This window comes from Ammodytes marinus, assembly GCF_949987685.1.
Source record: "Ammodytes marinus genome assembly, chromosome: 22".
In the NCBI taxonomy this organism is placed as follows: domain Eukaryota; kingdom Metazoa; phylum Chordata; class Actinopteri; order Uranoscopiformes; family Ammodytidae; genus Ammodytes; species Ammodytes marinus.
The window spans coordinates 605,206-625,205 of NC_137226.1; the positions used below are offsets into that span (position 1 = coordinate 605,206).

Below are 20,000 nucleotides of genomic sequence, written 5' to 3' on the forward strand. Positions count from 1 at the left end.
AGGAAACATTGAACAGACAGATTTTATAATGCAGTTTTGTACCAGGTGTTTCACAACAGTGCAGTGGCTGTTTAGTGCCTGTAGATGGCGCCAAAGTGCACCAAACCCTGCTGCTATAATTCTTGTTTTCATTCATAACTCTAATCACTGCCTCTGTGTCTGATCCCCAGGTCCTGAACAAAGAAAACATGTCGTGGCCACAGAACTTTGTCCAGTCCTACGTCACACACAAGACGGGTAAGAAACATATTCATGGCTTTATAAGAGTGTGTGTTATTGTGTTGTTCTTAGGTGTGTGTAACTATTTTTGTGAGAACCGATTTGAGTTGTATACCTTAGAAGTGAGGACATTTTGTCCGGTTCTCACTTTGGGACAGGCCTTTAAAGAGCTGTTTGAGGGTTAACACTAGGTTTTAAGGACAGGCCTTTAAAGGGCTGTTTGAGGGTTAACACTAGGTTTTAAGGACAGGCCTTTAAAGGGCTGTTTGAGGGTTAACACTAGGTTTTAAGGACAGGCCTTTAAAGGGCTGTTTGAGGGTTAACACTAGGTTTTAAGGTTCAGGTATGAATTAGGTTTATGTTAGGGTTAGTGTAAGGGTTGGGGTTAGGCATTTAGTTTTGATGGTTAGGGTAAGGGGCTAGGGAATGCATTATGTCAATGAATGTCCCCACAAGTATAGCCTTACAAATGTGTGTGTATCGTGTATATAATTGTATGTATAATATTGTGTGTGTGTGTGTGTGTGTGTGTGTGTGTGTGTGTGTGTGTGTGTGTGTGTGTAAACAGTGCGTCAGGAGGAGAAGCGTCGGCTGCTCAGACGAAACAACGAACTGAAGAATGAATGTTCTCACCTGGAAGAACAAGACAAGAAGCTCAACGACTCACTGCAGGTTAATACACACACACGCACACACACACACACAAGCGTACGGACACACACACACACACACACACACGCACGCACGCACGCACGCACGCACACACACACACACACACACACACTAGCGTACGGACACACACACACACATGCTGTAGAAATACAAGGGAAATAGGACAGAGAAGTTAAGTTTCTTGTTGATAATTGCATAATGACTTTGATGTAAGAAAAAAAAACATTTAAAAAATAATATTAAATAGGCCTATATATATGTTTTAGAATATAAAAGGTTTTTCTCAATAAAAATCAATAAAACAAAAAAATAAAATATCTAACGGGTGAAAAATCAACAGAACTTTTGAGATTGTTTTGTTTTGAAACTTTTTAACATAAAATAAGTGACTCCAATGTTTTTTTTTAATCCTGTGACTGTGTCTGTGCGTCCGTGCGTGTGTGTGTGTGTGTGTGTGTGTGTGTGTGTGTGTGTGTGTGTGTGTGTGTGTGTGTGTGCGTGCGTGTGTGTGTGTGCATGGATATCAATATATTAAACTATGCGCTTTTTCCCTGTCTTTTCTCTGACGTGCCAGGCTTACTACTACTACTAATACTAATAACACTTGTCCCCTGTGCAGTGCATGGATATCATATATTAAATAAACTATGTGCTTTTCCCCTGTCTGTCCACAGCAGTGCATGGGCGTGGCAGGCTTACTACTACTACTACTAATACTAATTATAATATTCTGTGTATTTCTACAGCAGTGCATGGACCTACTACTACTTGTAATAATAATAATAATAATAATAATAATAATAATAATAATAATAATAATAACACTTGTCCCCTGTCTGTCCACAGCAGTGCATGGACGTGGCAGGCTTACTACTACTACTAATAATAATTATAATATTCTGTGTGTTTCTACAGCAGTGCATGGACCTACTACTACTTGTAATAATAATAATAATAATAATAATAATAATAATAATAATAATACTAATAATAATAATAATAATAATAATAATAATAATACTAATAATAATAATAATAATAATAATAATAATAACACTTGTCCCCTGTCTGTCCACAGCAGTGCATGGACGTGCCAGGCTTACTACTACTACTACTACTACTAATAATTATAATATTCTGTGTGTTTCTACAGCAGTGCATGGACCTACTACTATTAATAATAATAATAATAATAATAATAATAACACTTGTCCCCTGTCTGTCCACAGCAGTGCATGGACCTACTACTATTAATAATAATAATAATAATAATAATAATAATAATAATAATAATAACACTTGTCCCCTGTCTGTCCACAGCAGTGCATGGATATCATATATTAAATAAACTATGTGCTTTCCCCTGTCTGTCCACAGCAGTGCATGGACGTGCGTTCGCGGCTGTTGGCGCGACAGAGAGACACACAGTCGTCTCTCGATCGACTCAAGACGTTGATCCGCCTCATCCAGGTCACCATGACGACCACCGCCAGCATCGCGACGCAGCTGATCTCCACGGCAACATGGATAAACAAACAACAACAACAACAACAACAACCCACCAGCAACAGCAACAGCAACATAGCAACCGTTACTATCGTCAACGCAAACAGTAACCAACCGGACAATGCTGAGAATTAAGCTACTAGCAACTAGCGACTAGCTCATTGGCAAAGATGATTTTTTTATTTTTTTTATCCAGTCTTTTTGGGATATTATAGTGGGGAAGCCTGGACACTCATTTCAATACATTTAAAATTAATGTGAAAGTTTATTTTTTTATTTTTAAATTGATGGTAAAGGCTCGATAGAAGAATTTTGGTCCATGTGTCAAGAACTCAGAAATTTTTATTTTAGTTTTTTTATTTTTTGTGGCCAATCGACGAAATAATGCCCAAATAATTATTCCCAAAAAATTATTAATACATTTTTAAAGAAGGTAAGCCAGGATATTGGTAGCCATCTTTGACTTTTCCTTGCATATCAGAAGACTCAAAAAGTCAATATTTAAACTCCAGATGATTCTAATCATCACACAATACTGGCTTAAACTAGAAGCAATACAAATAACATTACACAGAAATTGTATAAAAAAATTATTAATTTAAAAAATTTCAATTACGATTGTGGCCATTTTGGAAGATGAAAAAAAATAAAAAATGGGCAATTTTTTCTAGATAAAATCTGGTCTGTTTTCTTGACACTTGAACCAAAATTGTCCTACAGAGCCTTTTCCTTCAATTTATAAGTGAAAACTAAACGTTCACATAAACTCAAAATGAAAAAAACAACTTAATGCCCTTATAAGGCGCCCCACTATTAATACAACCATTGTTTTTATTGTATCTTTCCGGGAGCTGGAAAAAATGCCACAAAGAAAACTTCAAAAATGGCCTCTATCTCTCTCTCTTTCTCTTTCTCTTTCTTTCTCTCTCTCTCTCTCTCTCTCTCTCTCTCTCTCTCTCTCTCTCTCTCTCTCTATCTCTATCTCTATCTCTCGATAATTCAAGTATTTTTTAAGAAAGAACCCAACACCTACAGTGCTTACGAGATTTCTTTTTTTAAGTTATTTTATATTTATTATTATTATTAACGTTTCTTGGCCTTAATGTATTTATTACAAGAAGTTAGATGATGAAGAAAAATGATGATGATGATGACGATGGCGCAGCCTAAAGGTCTTAAAAAAAATATATTTCGATTTTTTTTTTAAAACACAGGTACGGTATAACTCTTGTTCTTGCATATAGTGAGAGAGAACAGTTTAGATATAGTTGTTTAGTAGAAGAAAAAAATCACAAGAATTTGGTGGAAATAAGAAGAATAGTCCAGCTGATGCAGACACAAAGAAATCGTGTAGTTTGTGCTAAAAAGAAAAGCATTCATTTTGCATGTAGCTAGAATATGGAAATGCTAATCATTTTAGCGATTGTGCCAAGTTTCCGTAAATGTTTCTACAGTAGCACAGAACGGACAAACTTGATTTACCGGCCTTACTTACACGTTTTTATACATAGTGGGCGTCCTGGGGAAATGCACCTGTTGGAAGACCAAGAAGAAGAAGAAGTACTATAGAATAAATAACTAAATACATCTTCACCTCATCACTTGATATTGTGGAAAGACTTGAGGCAGTGGTGGATGATGCCATCTTTAGTAGCTATAGCTTCTTGTCCTTGAAGGCCACCGTAGCTTCTGTAAATTCTCCCCCAAAGGGGAGGGGCTAGCAAGGGAGCGTTGACATCTACAATATCACCACTAAAACACTCCCATATTACACACTGTACCTTTAAATTGGCTACACTTAGTATTGTAATCAACTTCTGAAGTAAAAAAATATGTAAAAATGTCCTTTTCTGACCAATAAATCAAGATATATGTCGGTTTTAATATGAAAAATCAAAGTCGAAAATACTTTGGCGCTATAGATAAAATTATAAGAAATGCCATATTCTAGTTACATGCGAATTTCCATGCTTTTTAAATCGCGAAATGCACGATTTTTAGGTGTAAACGGTGTCTTATCGGCCAGTCTAGAATTGACGGAGTGTACATTGATATATCTTGCGTAGATGTATGTTTGTTCTCATTCTCCTAACGAACAATGTTTTTTTGCCATAATGATTCAGGAAAAACTTTTTTTTTTTTTTTCATTGTGTGTGAGTGTGTGTGTGTGTGTGTGTGTGTGTGTGTGTGTGTGTGTGTGTGTGTGTGTGTGTGTGTGTGTGTGTGTGTGTGTGTGAGCGCATACGAACGAGCCTTCAAAACAAAAACGCAGAGAATTACTTTTTTTCAGTATTAAAAAAAAAATAATAGAGTCGAAAAAGAAAAGAAGAAAAAAGTATTTAAGATGAAAAAAAAACTACATAAATTTAGCATTTCTAGCCGAGATTTTTAGTATTTTTCTTGCTATCTGATGATGCCTGTTGATACGTGTACGTTTGGAGAATTCAAAGGGATCACTTGTAAATATGTTGTATTATTACTGTTTCATCATCTTCATACATATGCGCAGGTTTTTTTATGGTTAAATTTTTAATTTTTAATTTTTATTGACGTCACATCTGAGACCAAGATAAGTCCCCGCAATGTTCCACTGTTTTGTTTTTCTGGTCAAAGGAAATGCGAATTATATTTTTTTGTTTTTTAAGAAAGTGCAGACATTTATTGTGGAATATTTTCAATAGTAAATAAGGCAAAAGAAAAAAGGCTTGATTTATCTGTCTAGCCTATGTTCTTAACAATTAACTAAATAACAAAATTCGGATACTCAAGAAAAGCACCAAATTTTCCTCAATAAAGTTGAAAATTCTCACAAAAAATTTATAAAAAATAGTCAGATATTGGCGGAGCAAAAAATTATTAAAGACATATTTAACTTTGAAGATAAAAATTGGGATATTCTTAAATAATAATATACAAAAATATAAATTAAACCCTTTTCTAACATCTGTATCTCCATCTAAATTAAATAATTTTGGTGTTTTATTTGTTTAAAATGAGCAAATTTCATAATTTTTTCTGCATTCTTACAGAAACTATAATCTTTTGCGTTATTTTTGCCCAGAAATCAAACATTGGAACAGTGGAAATAGGGACTATAGTGTTGAAAAGTGGATGTGCGATGCATAACAAAAATGTTCAATCCCTTTTCCATTTTACACCAGTATAGAAAATATGCCAAAAACTCTGTTCTTTGTTTTTATACTGGGATCAATAATGTGCTTTTTATTGTTTGACTCCTTCCTGCCTAATCTATTTGATTTTCAATTTTATATATATTTTTTGTCTTTTTTTTTTATTTTTTACTCCAGTCCGACATATGAACACTGCCTCAAGTACAAAACCTTTTTCAAAAAATCCGCAATTTTTTTTTGATTTTGTCGCATAATTTTTGTAGAAATCGGTTATTCAGAAAAGTGGACAATTCTGTTAAAAACTTTGCAACAACAATTTCTTTATTTTGACTGTCTTGTGACGGTCTTACTAGTCTTCCAACTGGTTTGGTTTTAAGTGTTAAAAACATCGATTTTAGTCCATTTCAAAATAATTTTTTTTTTATCATAATGGTTTACTACGGAAAAGCATAAGGGCCAAAATTCAAGAATTAGGTTGAAATGTCGAAAAGAAAAAGTTGAAATACAATGTCGAAAATCAACGTTTTACTGAAGAGTTATTGATCATGTAAGTTTCAAATATCTCAATATATTTACAACTTTCCCACAGTTTGGTTTCAAAAAAGTTTAGTTAATTCTCCACATTGTAATTTTGACTTTTTTTCTCAAAGCGCATAATTTTTTGGCCCTAATTTCTTTCCATAGTTTCCACCACACAGTCAAAAGGTGCAGCTTTCTTGTCTGTCGCCTTTTAAAATGCACAAAAATGATCAAAAAAGGGGTTTTAAGAATTCAGAGGAGAAAATGCCTTTAACTGATAAAGAGTTGGTTATTTTTATTATGTTATTTTATATTGTTTTAATCATATCACGGTCGCGTGTGTTTTTGAAATATCTTAAGAAGAGCTTTTTTACTTTTCTGCACAAAAAAACTGAAAATACACAAGACGCATCGGCATGAGCAATAAGGCATCGAAAACAGGATCATTTTACCCCCAAATAAATAAATCCCTGCGTTCCAATCCCCATACTTCTCTACTATTTAGTATGCCAGAAAAAGGTTTAGGATGTCCCAATACATGCACGTCAATTGTAGTATGCTGAAAATACATAAATGCCCGACTAACTCCAATAGCATTTTGGAGTATTCGTCTTTATTCTTGACATTTCTCAATATAATGATAAAAAAAAATCTTCCTTATCTGATTTTTTTTCCTTTCCTGTCTGTGGCCCTAAAACTCTTCTGTACTTTAGTATGTAGTGTAGTAAAAAGAAAGAGTATGTGATTTGGAACGCAGGGAATATTAATACTACAAAATAAAATACTAAAAGGCCTCCGTTTGAGTCAAATATTTCGGTGCGGAGATTTTGGTTAAAATCGTCTGTTTCTGGAAGTTGAAGCAAATTTAGGCTTTTAAAAAAATCGAATTCTCTGTGTGTCTTTACATTCAAACTAATGTTAAGTTTTTAATTAGCTGTTAAAATAAGCAAAGCATCCAAAATTCGGACAATAAATTAATAAAATAGTCGATCATTAATTGATAGCGACCATTTTTTTTACTATTAGTTGGTAAAAACAAATTCTTTTACCCAAATTTGACATCTTCAAATTTCTTTTATTTTTTAAATTGACTAAAATATGACAAAAAAAGCGAATATTGACGTCAAAATGCTTTTTTTTTTAGATTATTTCTTACATGAAAGATGTTAAGAAATGTAGTAAAAACCTCAAAATGTATCTACTTTTGTGTCATTTAAACGTAATAAAATAACTTAAAAGAAATAATCACATTTTCTGATGGACTTACCAATTGAATTGACGCATTATTTCACATTAAATTAGCTTATTTTTAGTGTTTTTGCACAATAATTTTTAGTCGTGTTAAAAAACCTAAAATATTTTGAATGCAAAAAAACACACACAGAGTTAAAACTATCGAAAATTTGGAGTAAAAATCTTTCACAAAATTCCTGATTTTGCCTTTACATTTTTTAAATTTTTATTTTTAACCACTATCAGTGAGAGAGAATGTACCAATGTGATGCATATCCTGGTCCCTAGCATGAGAGCTGATGGACTCAACCATATACACACACATATTTCATATTCAGCCGATTTCAAACAAACGGGATGTGTTTGAAAATGCCCTACTAACGTCCTACTCATACTAGAAGCCCTACTGACGTCCTACTCATACTAAAAGCCCTACTGACGTCCTACTCATACTAAAAGCCCTAATAACGTCCTACTCATACTCATTTTGACGTCAAATTGAGTAAGTTGTAGGTAGTGGTGTATGCGAGTTTGTATAGGCGAAACATGCCCGGATGAGTACTTACTTCCGGGAAGATTTTTTTGTGTATGGATCGATAGGTTACTTTTCCTACTCAACCGCCCCACAATGCATTGCGTCTTTTCAAACGACACAGAAGTTTTTTTTTTATTCTTTATTGCTTCTGTATACTTCAGTGTAAACGGTCCGACGAAACCTCGCATACACAATGGATGGTTAAGTAGACAGTATGTAGTATATACATGTTGAGTATGTAGGAGGGAGGACGTTAGGGCTTTTAGTATGTAGTATATACATGTTGAGTATGTAGGAGGGAGGACGTTAGGGCTTTTAGTATGTAGTATATACATGTTGAGTATGTAGGAGGGAGGACGTTAGTAGGACTTTTTTTCGAACACAGCCACAAACTTTAACTGTCCACCATTAACACAAATATCCTCCATTTTTGTTTCTAGAGATCTTCTCCGGGAGAAACTGTGCAGTGCTTAAAACAAATCTATTTTAATACACAACACAAAAACATTTGAACAAAATAATAATAATAATAGCGAAAAAATAAAAGTTAGAACATTTTTATATTCTTTTAAAACAAGCAAAACAAAACGTTCGATATTTTTTTTAATTAATTTTTTATTTTTTTTCTCCGCCATTTTGGGGAGATGATTTTTTTTTTGATGATTACGACTTTAGATGGGAGAAATTTAAGGAAAAAATTGTGACTGTTGGCTGTTTGAAAGTAGAATTTTTTTATTTCGTTATTTGTCATTGATAAAAAGGGGGATAACTGTCCGAGTGTGGATAGTGTGTATAGAAAAAGTGTTTGTCTTAAATATGCCAATGTAGTTTTTTCTTCGTTGATGATGATGATGATATGATGATGCATTTAACAGTTGACGGAATTTATCGGTTAAAAATGATTAAACGGAAGTAGTCTCACTTTTTTGTACCAAGTTCTTACGAAAAATGGAATCATTAATAAACAAAATACAAGAACAAACGTTTTGAATTTGAGTCCAGTCTGTTTTTTTCAAGGTGCTCCGAGGAACTTTCTAGTTTGTGTTAATTGTTAATTCTAGCGCCCCCCTTTGGACGAAAGCGGTAGTGTTTTTTTACCACGCCAGCTGTTGTTCCTGGGTGAGCGTATACCCAAGACAAAGGCATTAAGAAAACTATATAAAACTAGAAAATGCATTTCCTGCTGAAAATGCGTGTGAATGCTGACAAAGCGTACGCTGAACTGGATAGCTGAGTATGAAGATTTGAAAAAGTTTATAAAGGTCATAATTGTATAAAAGGAGTTGAAAAGTTAAATATATAGAGGGTTGAATAATATTTTTTGCTGAAATTATGAATAAGTTGAAAGACATGGATAAAAACTTAAAACTGTGAAATAGTATATTTGAATAGACTTGGAGCAGTGCATTAATGTGGTGATGTGGGGACGAGGGAGGGGACTGCTAACTGCAGTCACTGACAGGAAGTTAGCAAAACTGACCATTCCGCTTACTGAACCTTTAAGTATGAACGGTAGTTTATTGTTGAACTCTAATAGGAATGATGTTGAATATTTAAAGATAAAATTATAATTGAAAGACATGAACATTTTTTTAATGTGTGAAATAGGCCTTTACAGAGCAGAGTGTTTACCTGATTTCAACTTTGTCTCTCGAAACTGTCTAATAAAGCGGAAAAAAAAAAATAAACAAATGAAAAAAAAAGTGAAATAGTCCTTTAATGGGCAGAGTGAGTCACCAAGGTGAGTGTATGTCTTATTGAGGGTCTGTGATCAGGCAGAAATCCCACCTTTTAGAGGCCTCAGAGAGGTCATTTCATCCAAAACCTCACCTCAATCCGCTGCCTCTAACTAACAGACCGTGAGTCTAACTGTCAATATTAATTTACTTGTTAGAACCAGAAGAATCTGATGAAGACGAAAGTGTAACCTTTGTCGTTTTGAATGCCTGGTGTTGTGTTAACTTAATATATATGTTAATTTAAACCTGACTCTCTCCCTCCCTCCCTCCCTACACATTTTGTAGGAAGTGCATAACTTTGTAGTAGTAACTAAAAAAAACTGTTACTAAAAATTTTTTTAAAAACATTTTGTAGGAAGTGCATAACTAGTAACTAAAAAAGGTTGTTACTAAAAAAAATATATATTTTTTTTAATTTTGTAGGATATGCATAACAATGTAGTAGTAACTAAAAAAAATGTTACTAAAAAAACATATAGCTATAAGCAAGAAACATCGGTCTGTCTCTGTGTGTGTGTTTCTGTCTGTCCGTGTGTCTATATGTAGTAACTATGTAGTAACTAAAAACAATTGTTACTAAAAAAAATATTTTTTAAAACATTTTGTAGGAAGTGCATAACTTTGTAGTAGTAACTAAAAAAAACTGTTGCTAAAATTGTTTTAAAAACATTTTGTAGGAAGTGCATAACTAGTAGTAACAAACATTTTTTTACAAAAAAAAATGTTTTTTAAAACATTTTGTAGGAAGTGCATAACTATGTAGTAGTAACTTAAACAATGTTACTAAAACATTTTTTTTTGTAGGAAGTGCATAACTAGTAGTAACTAAAAAAAACTTCCAAATTTTTTTTTTAAAACATTTTGTAGGAAGTGCATAACTGTAGTAGTAACTAAAAAAAACTGTTACTAAATTTTTTTTTTTAACATTTTGTAGGAAATGCATGACTAGTAGTAACTAAAAAAATTGTTACTAAAAATGTTTTTTTAAAACATTGTCTAGGAAGTGCATAACTATGTAGTAGTAACAAAAAAAATGTTACTAAAAAAAAATGTTTTGTAGGAAGTGCATGACTGTAGTAGTAACTAAAAATTTTTTTTACTGAAAATATTATATTTTGTCAGTTAAAGTTTAAAACTATTGGATCTGCCCAGTGCCACTCTGGATTAGCCAACCAATCGCATAACGTTTGGTCGTCACGTGTGTCATGAGCCGGCTTCTGGCAACTGAAACTGGAGCGCGACTTCGACGTCATCGTTCTCAGCCACTCGCTCTGTTTGCTGATTGGACCGGCTGTCGAATCTCCGGCAAAACTGGGAAATGGGCTCTACACCCAGACTGACTACTGAAGGGAAAATAAAATTTGGCCGGAAGTAGGCGGGCGGGCGGAGCCAGGCTATAAATATGTAGCAGTAACAAAAAAAATTGTTACTAAAAAAAACATATAGCTATCTATAAAGCAAGAAACATCTCTCTGCCTGTCTGTGTGCGTGTTTCTGTCTGTCCGTGTGTCTAGTGTGGTTAAACTACAAGTTCATCTTCCTATAAATAACCCTACTCCCCAAGGTGGATCCGATCCTTCGATCTTCTGGTTACCAGACTAAGGCTTTGACCACTATGCCACCAAACCTGTAGTGATTCACCACACTTAGTATGACTCATGTTTCCATTCAGACACTCGGATACTTTTTTACTAAAAAGAAATCTTTTTAAATTTTTTTGTACGAAGTGCATAACTATGTAGTAGTAACTCAAAAAAATGTTACTAAAAAAAATATAGCTATCTATAAAGCAAGAAACATCTGTTTGTCTTTGTGTGTGTGTGTGTTTCTGTCTGTCCGTGTGTCTAGTGTGGTTAAACTACAAGTTCATCTTCCTATAACTAACCCTATTCCCCAAGCTGGATTCGATCCTTGTTTTTTTTTAAAACATTTTCTAGGAAGTGCATAACAATGTAGTAGTAACAAAAAAAATGTTACTAAAACATTTTTTTTTAAACATTTTGTAGGAAGTGCATACTACAATTAAATTAATAGAAAACAGGGCCTCAGAACCTCCTGGATGCTATAGGATTATCATATTACAGAAAACATTAAGACATGAGGGTTTATCATTGCTGACGATGGTGCAGCCTAATTTCCCTGGTTTTAAAAGCATTTGCAATATTTCAAGACTGCATTTTTCTAACCAGATAATAATGGAGATAATAACGGTTGTGATACTGGTGGGGTTTTGCTTTTACCGAGCAGTCCTAAAGTCTTGTATTAATGCGATGCAGATGGTTGACCAGAATTCTTACAAAACAATACCAAACACATCCATAGTAGTAACAAAAAAAAATTTTACTAAAAAATTTGTAGTAGTAACTAAAACAAATTGTTACTAGAATTTCTTTTTTTTTTAAACATTTTGTAGGAAATGCATAACAATGTTAGCCTGGAAATCCAGACCCTGATATCTTGAACGATAGAGGGTCTGGCCACAATCAATAGTAATTTCCAACTCAAGGGGCGGCTCCTACTCGTGCATTTCAAATGCCACTGCACGCAGTTGGATAGCACTACAACCAATCAGAGCGATGCACAAGGTGACGTATTAAGCCCGGTCGTTTAGCGAACAGCTGTTAAACTGTTAAATTAAACGTTTGCCGTTGTCGGTCAGCAAAACAGAACATTCCACTTACTTGCTAATGAAAGATTTGAGTGCCGTCTTCCAAATCGTTAAGGGTCGAGGCCAAAGCCGTCTGAAACTCACACAACATATCCGCAGCCATCTTTGATGTTTACTATCACAGCTTCGACGTCTCATGCACGTCACTGTCGTCATCCGGTTACGTCCGCCCCAGAGCACCATATAAAGGGCTCTGGCGCGCCCATATTAGATAGAACCAATTGAAACCATAGCCAGATTTCTGGTTTTTGCAAAAACTTCAATGGAGAGTGTCCAGACCAACAGGCTATAATTTCATTCAATTTCATTGCAGATGTGGGACTTTAACCTGCAACCTATGGTTCCCCAGCCCTAAGCATTACCCACTACGCCACAGAGTCTGTAATACCTCTGCTGTTTTGAGTGAAAAAAACCAACAATGTAACCTGATGTTGATATGTGTAGTAAGTTTCATGAGCGTCAGACTTTCCTTGTGGGAGATAGCAACCCTAGCCCAACCCTAACCCTACAGAAAATGAATGGAATTCAATGCAAATAGCCCAAAAATAGACTGGCTTGCTGTGAAAAGCACCCCCTCTCAAAATTGATTTCTCTTCATCCGAGAATCAAATCCTTTGGAGGGTATATTTGCATGACTGATGTTAATAAGTGATGTAAATAAAACCAGATCAGATTTTTTTTTTTTTTTGGAAAAAACGGGACAAACACAATTGATTTAGAAAGTTTAATTTTTAACACTGTCAACATTTTTGCTGATAAAAATCTGTCACAATTCTGAAAAAAAAAAAAAAAAAAAAAAAATCTATCTTTTAAAAGGCAAAAGTTAGTGTCTAAAAAAGTCAGAAGAGAATTTGACCCGTGAACTGTAACAATATTAAACATTTTTGCACATTTTAAAAACATAGATTTAGTCCATTTCAAAACATTTTATTATTATTATTATAACTGTTCGTACGGAAGAGCATCTGGGAAAAATGTTAAAAAAAAAAGAAAAGTCGAAATACGTTTAAAATACAGTTCCAGATTTCTTATGTTATTACTCTTTTTTTTCTAAGATATTTTTTTTTGCATTTTTATGCTTTATTGATAGTGTAGAGACAGAGTTGAAATGGGGCAGAGAGGGGAGTGACATGCAGAGGACGACCGCGGGCTGGAATCAAACCCGGGTCCGCTGCTGGCCGAGGCCCATGGGGGGGGGGGGGGGGGGGTGGAACACCCTACCAACTGAGCTAAGGGCGCCCCATCTGTAGACATTTCTGTATGTGAATGTTACAGCAGTGTTGAACCACAAACAAAATATACAACATAAAGTATAAACATAAAAATAACATAATCATCATAAACATTTTTTAAACTTAAGGTGCATTTTATGTCCAGACTAGTCTAATGCCGGTTGTGTAAAACTAGCGGTGGCTGCTATTACATCTACGGTGCCCACCATCTCTACCATTGTGTCCTTGAGCAAGACACTTAACCCCAAACTGCTCCAGGGGCGCTGCACTATGGCTGACCCTGTGTGAGGACCCCCTCTGGAGTGTGTCTGTCTGTCTGTCTGTCTGTACTATGGCTGACCCTGTGTGAGGACCCCCTCTGGAGTGTGTCTGTCTGTCTGTCTGTCTGTACTATGGCTGACCCTCTGGAGTGTGTCTGTCTGTCTGTCTGTACTATGGCTGACCCTGTGTGAGGACCCCCTCTGGAGTGTGGGCACTTGAGAGGGGAGATGAGAATTTCAATGTAGCCTTGTGTAAATTGACGTATAAAGAAACTTAAAGCTGCTCAAAGGAACTTTCAGTGTTGACGACTAGAATATGCTTGTAACTTTTCGGGAAGCTTTTTAACTCCAAACAGTGTTCCAGGGACCACATTTTTACTTTACTAAAGTCGAGATACACCCCTTACTTACTTATGTGTGTTAAAGACAATATATCATAAAACACAACTTTTTTTTTGGTCCAGAGAAAATCTACTTAAAGGTGCAATATGTGCGTAATATGACATCATCAAGAAAGTTCTACAAAGTTCTAGAATGCAACGCTCCCTGGGTAACCCCAACCCTTTAGAATAATAACAGAAGCTACAGTGGCCTTCAAGGACAAGAACAATTCTAAATTTTAAACAATGCACCTGATGACATTCCAACTATGACACTTTCAAGATGGCGGCACTAGGCCTTGGTCCAAAATATGCAGAAATATGGACATATATCAGACCTTTTCTAAGGGAAAAAATAATAATTCAAAACTTTTTTTTCAGCTATTATGCACTAAATTAAACGTACTTATGGATATTATAATTACTTTCTACAAAATCTGCTAGGAAATAAAACCCACAATTCTACACACTGCAGGTTTAAAGTGTTGAAAAATATGATTTTGTCAATGTTTTTTTTCCCAAGTCTTTCAAAATGTACAACTTTGTGCAGCTCAGGGCGTTACCTATGCAGTTTTTATATTATATATACTTGTACATGTACATAAAATCACTATTATAATATAATGAATGAGGTTTTTCGTCCCTCAGTCTTCTCTTGGCTCAGCTGTCCTGTTAATCCTAACCCTACATTTTCCCATGTGTGATGGTCACACTAGTAAAAACGTAGGGTTAGACAGTGAGACCATAAAAAACACTCTTTCTGCCTTTTCTCAGGCTAGGATGAACCGATTTCTAATTTTTTTGCACATTTACACTACATAGGATCTCAGAGTTCAATACACCTTCATATTACTACCGCTGAAGTAGTTATTTAAGGTAGAACCTGTGTGGTAGGGCAGCGCGACCCAAAGACAGTGGTGTAATGTTCTATGAGTATCTCGGTGAAGATGTTGATTGGTGTCAATGCGCTGAGGGAGATGGATCCGTGTCGCGGCCAAAGCAGGTTGACTCCAAACACACACGCCAGGTTAGAGGGACTCATTCTGTTCACCAGGCTTTCAGCAGACACCTGGGGGGGCGGGGGGGGGGGGGGGGGGGGAGAGGGAGGGAGGGAGAGGGAGGGAGGGAGAGAGAGAGAGAGAAACACACAGACACACATGTTATTGATGTTATCAAATGTAATTTTTTTTCTCCAAAATACTTAAAAGTATTCAGACTTTTTTTTGTAAAATTAGAGAAACGCAAAACCTCTTCACAATATTGTTTTTTTGAGTGAGTGAGTGTGTGTGTGAGTGTGTGTGTGAGTGTGTGTGTGTGTGTGTGTGTTTGTGTGTGTGTGTGTGTGTGTGTGTGTGTTTCTCTCTGTCTGCGTGTGTGTGTGTTTCTCTGTCTGTCTGTCTGTGTGTGTGTGTGTGTTTCTCTCTGTCTGTGTGTGTAGCAGTTCACCATGTGTAGGAAAGCAGTGTGTGTGTGTGTGTGTGTGTGTAGCAGTTCACCATGTGTAGGAAAGCAGTGTGTGTGTGTGTGTGTGTGTGTAGCAGTTTACCATGTGTAGGAAAGCAGTGTGTGTGTGAGTGTGTGTGTGTGTGTGTGTGTGTGTGTGTGTGTGTGTGTGTGTGTGTGTGTGTGTGTGAGTATGTTATATTACCATGTGTAGGAAAGCCAGCAGGAACTTGGTGACGATGAAGTGATGCTCTGGGAGAGACTCTACGATCTGTTTACAGCGAGACACACGCAGACTGGACTCCACACCTGAAGAAGAAACACATCAGGTTATCTACACTATTAAAACACCAAAGAAGAACATATCAAAAGCCAAAAGGTTAATGAGAGAGAAGACTCCCAAAGCATTTTTGTTCTGGTCAATCTGACATTATAGCACCTTTCATCTTGTGAGACCATCTACTGTGACACACACACACACACACACACACACACACACACACACACACACACACACACACACACACACACACACACACACACACACACACACACACACACACACACACACACACACACACACACACACACACACACACACACACACACACACACTTGGTAGAGCGGGTCGGCCGATGATCAAAGGGTTGGAGGTTCGATCCCCACCCTGCCACCTGTTTCATAGTTGTTGTGTCCTTGGGCAAGACACTTCACCCACCTTGCCTCGTGTGAAAACAGGTCTCCCTTGATAAAGAGTCTTCGGACTAAATGGTATTTACCTGTAGAAATAAAGGTTTAAGAAAAAAAAAAAAAAAAACTCACTGAGCAGCCCCAGGACTTGGCTGTAGACTCTGAAGGTGAGCAGAGGTTCTGGGAGTTCTCTGAGAAACGTCTTCAGAATCACAGCTGGAACATGGACGTCTCCAAACTCACTGAAGTTCACCGGCTTCCCTGAAAACAAGATGTTATCTGATGTTAAATCAAAATCAAATCAGTTTTATTTGTATAGCCCAAAATCACAAATACATTTGTCTCAGTGGGCTTTACATTCCATACAATGTGATACAATATGACACCCTGCCCTTACACGCTTAGCTCGGCTGAGAAAAAACTCCCAGTAAAAACCCTTTACCGGGATAATTTTTTTTTTTAAAGAAATCTCAGGGAGAGTCGACAGAGTAAGGGATCCCTCTCCCAGGACGGACATGCTGCAATAGATGTCGAGAAAATCACGAAGGAATTTGATCATTGACCAGATGTTTACATGGTAATACTAAAGTAAAGTAAATTACTGGCTTCCCCTGAATACAAGAGGATATAAGTATATACATATTTCAACAGCATTTACATTAACAGCTTGGTAAGTGTCTAGAAGAATTTTAAGGCTCTCAAACACCCACACACCCAAACACACACACACACACACACACACACACACACCCACACACACACACACACACACACACACACACACACACACACACACACAAACACACGCACGGACAGACAGACGGACACACTCACCGAGGTTGTAGAGTTTCTGAACATCCTTGATGATCTGAACACGAGCAGAACGTCTGAAGATTCCCTCTGTCTGCAGACCTGATACACACGCACACACGCACGCACGCACGCACACACACACACACACACACACACACACACACAGAGGTAAGAAATGTCCATTACTTCACAGTTTTCCTTAAGTCAGAGTTGACGTCTTCAAAATTTCGAGTGTGCCAAAGGTTTCACAGAAGCATTTTTAGCCAAACATTATTCTATCTGACGGAATAATTCTTGGAGGATATCAAAGTTTCTGACTTTAAATCATGATTATTATTTAGAGAATTCTGTAGAGGTTCATACCAACCAAATACTGAACTTTGTGATACATTTCAATGGATAAAAGAACTTGTCTAAACGATCTGAGAGAGAGAGAGAGAGAGAGAGAGAGAGAGAGAGAGACAGAGAGATAGAGAGAGAGACACACACAGAGAGAGAGAGAGATAGAGATAGAGAGAGAGAGAGAGACAGACAGACAGACAGACAGACAAATAGAGAGAGAGAGAGAGAGAGAGAGACAGGGAGAGACACAAAGAGAGACAGAGAGAGAGACACACAGAGAGAGAGACACAGAGAGATAGAGAGAGAGACAGAGAGATAGAGAGAGAGAGAGAGACAGAGAGAGAGAGAGACACAGAGAGAGAGAGAGAGAGACAGAGAGAGAGAGAGAGAGAGAGAGGGAGACAGACAGAGAGAGACAGACAGACAGACAGACAGACAAATAGAGAGAGAGAGAGAGAGACAGAGAGAGACACAAAGAGAGACAGAGCGAGAGACACAGAGAGAGAGACACAGAGAGATAGAGAGAGAGAGAGACAGAGACAGAGAGAGACACAGAGAGAGAGAGAGAGACAGAGAGAGAGAGAGAGAGAGAGAGACAGAGAGAACCACACACACACACACACACACACACAGACAGAGAAACACACACACTGATTGATAAATATAAGATCGATTTTGTATTTCAGAGTGACCTCAACCAAATACTGATACATTTTGTGATACATTTCAATGGATAAAAAAACTTGTCTAAACGATCGGCACACATATTATAACCATGTACTGTATATATGAGAGAGTGTTGCTTAGTGTAAATCTGTACAACTGATCCATGTGTGTTTTTCTATTATATATACATATTTTTTTTCTCTTTTTTTTATTTTTTTTACCTTTTTTTTAACTATTTCTACCTGATTTCTATTACCCCTTTTGGCATAATCTTTATTTTCTTTTTCAAAAATGTAACATCACTAAGGGATAAATGATAAGACGTCAATTGTTGTGTTGACTACAATTCTGATTACATTGTTACAGTGATGTATAAAAACTCAATAAAATACTAATTACAAAAAAAAAAACCATGTACTGTATATAAAACCTTCTATCTGACCTTTCTGCTTGAGGAAGGCCACAGTCTGGGACATCACAGGGGGAATGATCGCCTCGCGGTTTTTTTCTCTGATGCTGGAAAAAAAAAAAAAAAAAACATCGTCAGACGAACCAAATTGTAAATGATCCTGATAATAATAATATCATATAGATTTGGCCACAGACATAAATACACTCTTTCACTAGTGCATACTTAAACTACCCTAGTGCATACTTAAACTACCTCTCCTTTGAAATGTTACTACTCAAGCATACTTTTATACTTTTTTTTTTTTATACAAACACTTTTTCTTCAACACCTTTCACTTCTTCTTCTTCTTTTTTTTTTCCCTGCAACGTTTTTTTCCCTTTCCCCTCCACCTCCCTCCCCTCCCCTTCCTCTCCTCTTTAAACAATGAACACAATTAGCAAAATATACAAAAAATTAAATAATAATAATAATAATAAAAAGTTTCACCTTTCACTTCTTATACACAACGAATGCATGAAAATGTAGACAAATCTGTGTCCGTTAAAAAAAATAAAAAATCCAAAAATGAAAGGCTACAGATTAAAAGCACAGAGATACACTAAAAGCTGTCTCATTGACTGGCATATTATTCCAGTATGAAACAAAAAACACAAATTATGCAGATTTTTGAAATGTGATGTATCTCTTCTTAGTGCTTATTTCCGTCAGATTCATTCAGTTGATGATACAAGCGTGAAAATTGGCCGGAGCATGAGTCTCCAATGGGTCACTGGACAAGAAAATAGTCTTGAGACATTTGAAATTGTGAATTTGAAAATTTCCCATTGAAATGCATTGGGGTTTTTTCATTAAATTATTATTTTTTTAATTTCATTGTTTTGGACAATTTTTCTTGTCAAGTGACGCATGGAGACGGCTCATGTCATGCCAATGTTCACGCGTGTATAATTTAAAGATTGTAGCACTTTTTTTATTTATTTCTACAGGTAAATCCCATTGAGACCTGAGATTCTTTTTCAAGGGAGACCTGTTTTCCTTTCCCACGTTACCATTCACACACACATGCACACACCGATAGCAGGCTAACTATCGACATTCACACGAGGCAAGGTGGGTGAAGTGTCTTGCCCAAGGACACAACAACTATGACACAGGTGGCAGGGCGGGGATCGAACCTCCAACCCTTTGATCATTGACCGACCCGCTCTACCAACTGAGACACAGGTATTTAAAGTTTGGTTCCCAGCCACTCACTATTGCAGTGTGACTCCAAACTGCTGTGTGGGGAGGGGGGGTCGGGGTGGGGGGGCTTTCACCGAGGGAGGGGGGCCGCCTTTCTGAGACGCTCGCAACTTCTCATCATGTCTGGAAGAAGAATATAGAAAATAAATGGTTGTTAAATACAATACATGACAGACAGGGGGCACTGTTTGTGTGTGTGTGTGTGTGTGTGTGTGTGTGTGTGTGTGTGTGTGTGTGTGTGTGTGTGTGTGTGTGTGTGTGTGTGTGTGTGTGTGTGTGTGTGTGTGTGCGCGTGTGT

General features: G+C 36.5%; 2 protein-coding genes across 3 annotated transcripts in view; one reads left to right on the plus strand and one right to left on the minus strand.

The window, feature by feature from the left end:
- Nucleotides 1-2,532, plus strand: part of phf21b (PHD finger protein 21B) — a gene marked incomplete at both ends in the record, with an annotated part of 23,336 nt that extends 20,804 nt beyond the window's left edge. The window contains 3 exons of the mRNA XM_080051458.1: nucleotides 171-237; nucleotides 788-891; nucleotides 2,269-2,532. Of these exons, the coding sequence (XP_079907584.1) occupies nucleotides 171-237; nucleotides 788-891; nucleotides 2,269-2,532 (435 nt within the window). The remainder of the gene's footprint in view (nucleotides 1-170; nucleotides 238-787; nucleotides 892-2,268) is intronic.
- Nucleotides 2,533-13,056: 10,524 nt separating this feature from the next.
- LOC307268605 (rho GTPase-activating protein 8-like) overlaps nucleotides 13,057-20,000 on the minus strand; it is a 14,301-nt gene continuing 7,357 nt past the window's right edge. Inside the window, exons 8-14 of one of the 2 annotated variants that reach the window (XR_013845468.1) lie at nucleotides 19,715-19,825; nucleotides 18,491-18,564; nucleotides 17,062-17,139; nucleotides 16,360-16,488; nucleotides 15,743-15,846; nucleotides 13,931-15,163; nucleotides 13,057-13,766 (exon numbers count right to left, since the gene is read on the minus strand). Coding sequence is in view for 1 of the 2 variants with exons in the window: in XM_080051299.1 (XP_079907425.1) it covers nucleotides 14,966-15,163; nucleotides 15,743-15,846; nucleotides 16,360-16,488; nucleotides 17,062-17,139; nucleotides 18,491-18,564; nucleotides 19,715-19,825 (694 nt within the window). In the remaining variant the exon portion in view is untranslated. Of the gene's footprint in view, nucleotides 15,164-15,742; nucleotides 15,847-16,359; nucleotides 16,489-17,061; nucleotides 17,140-18,490; nucleotides 18,565-19,714; nucleotides 19,826-20,000 lie in introns of both variants that reach the window. The other variant, XM_080051299.1, reaches the window with a different exon arrangement.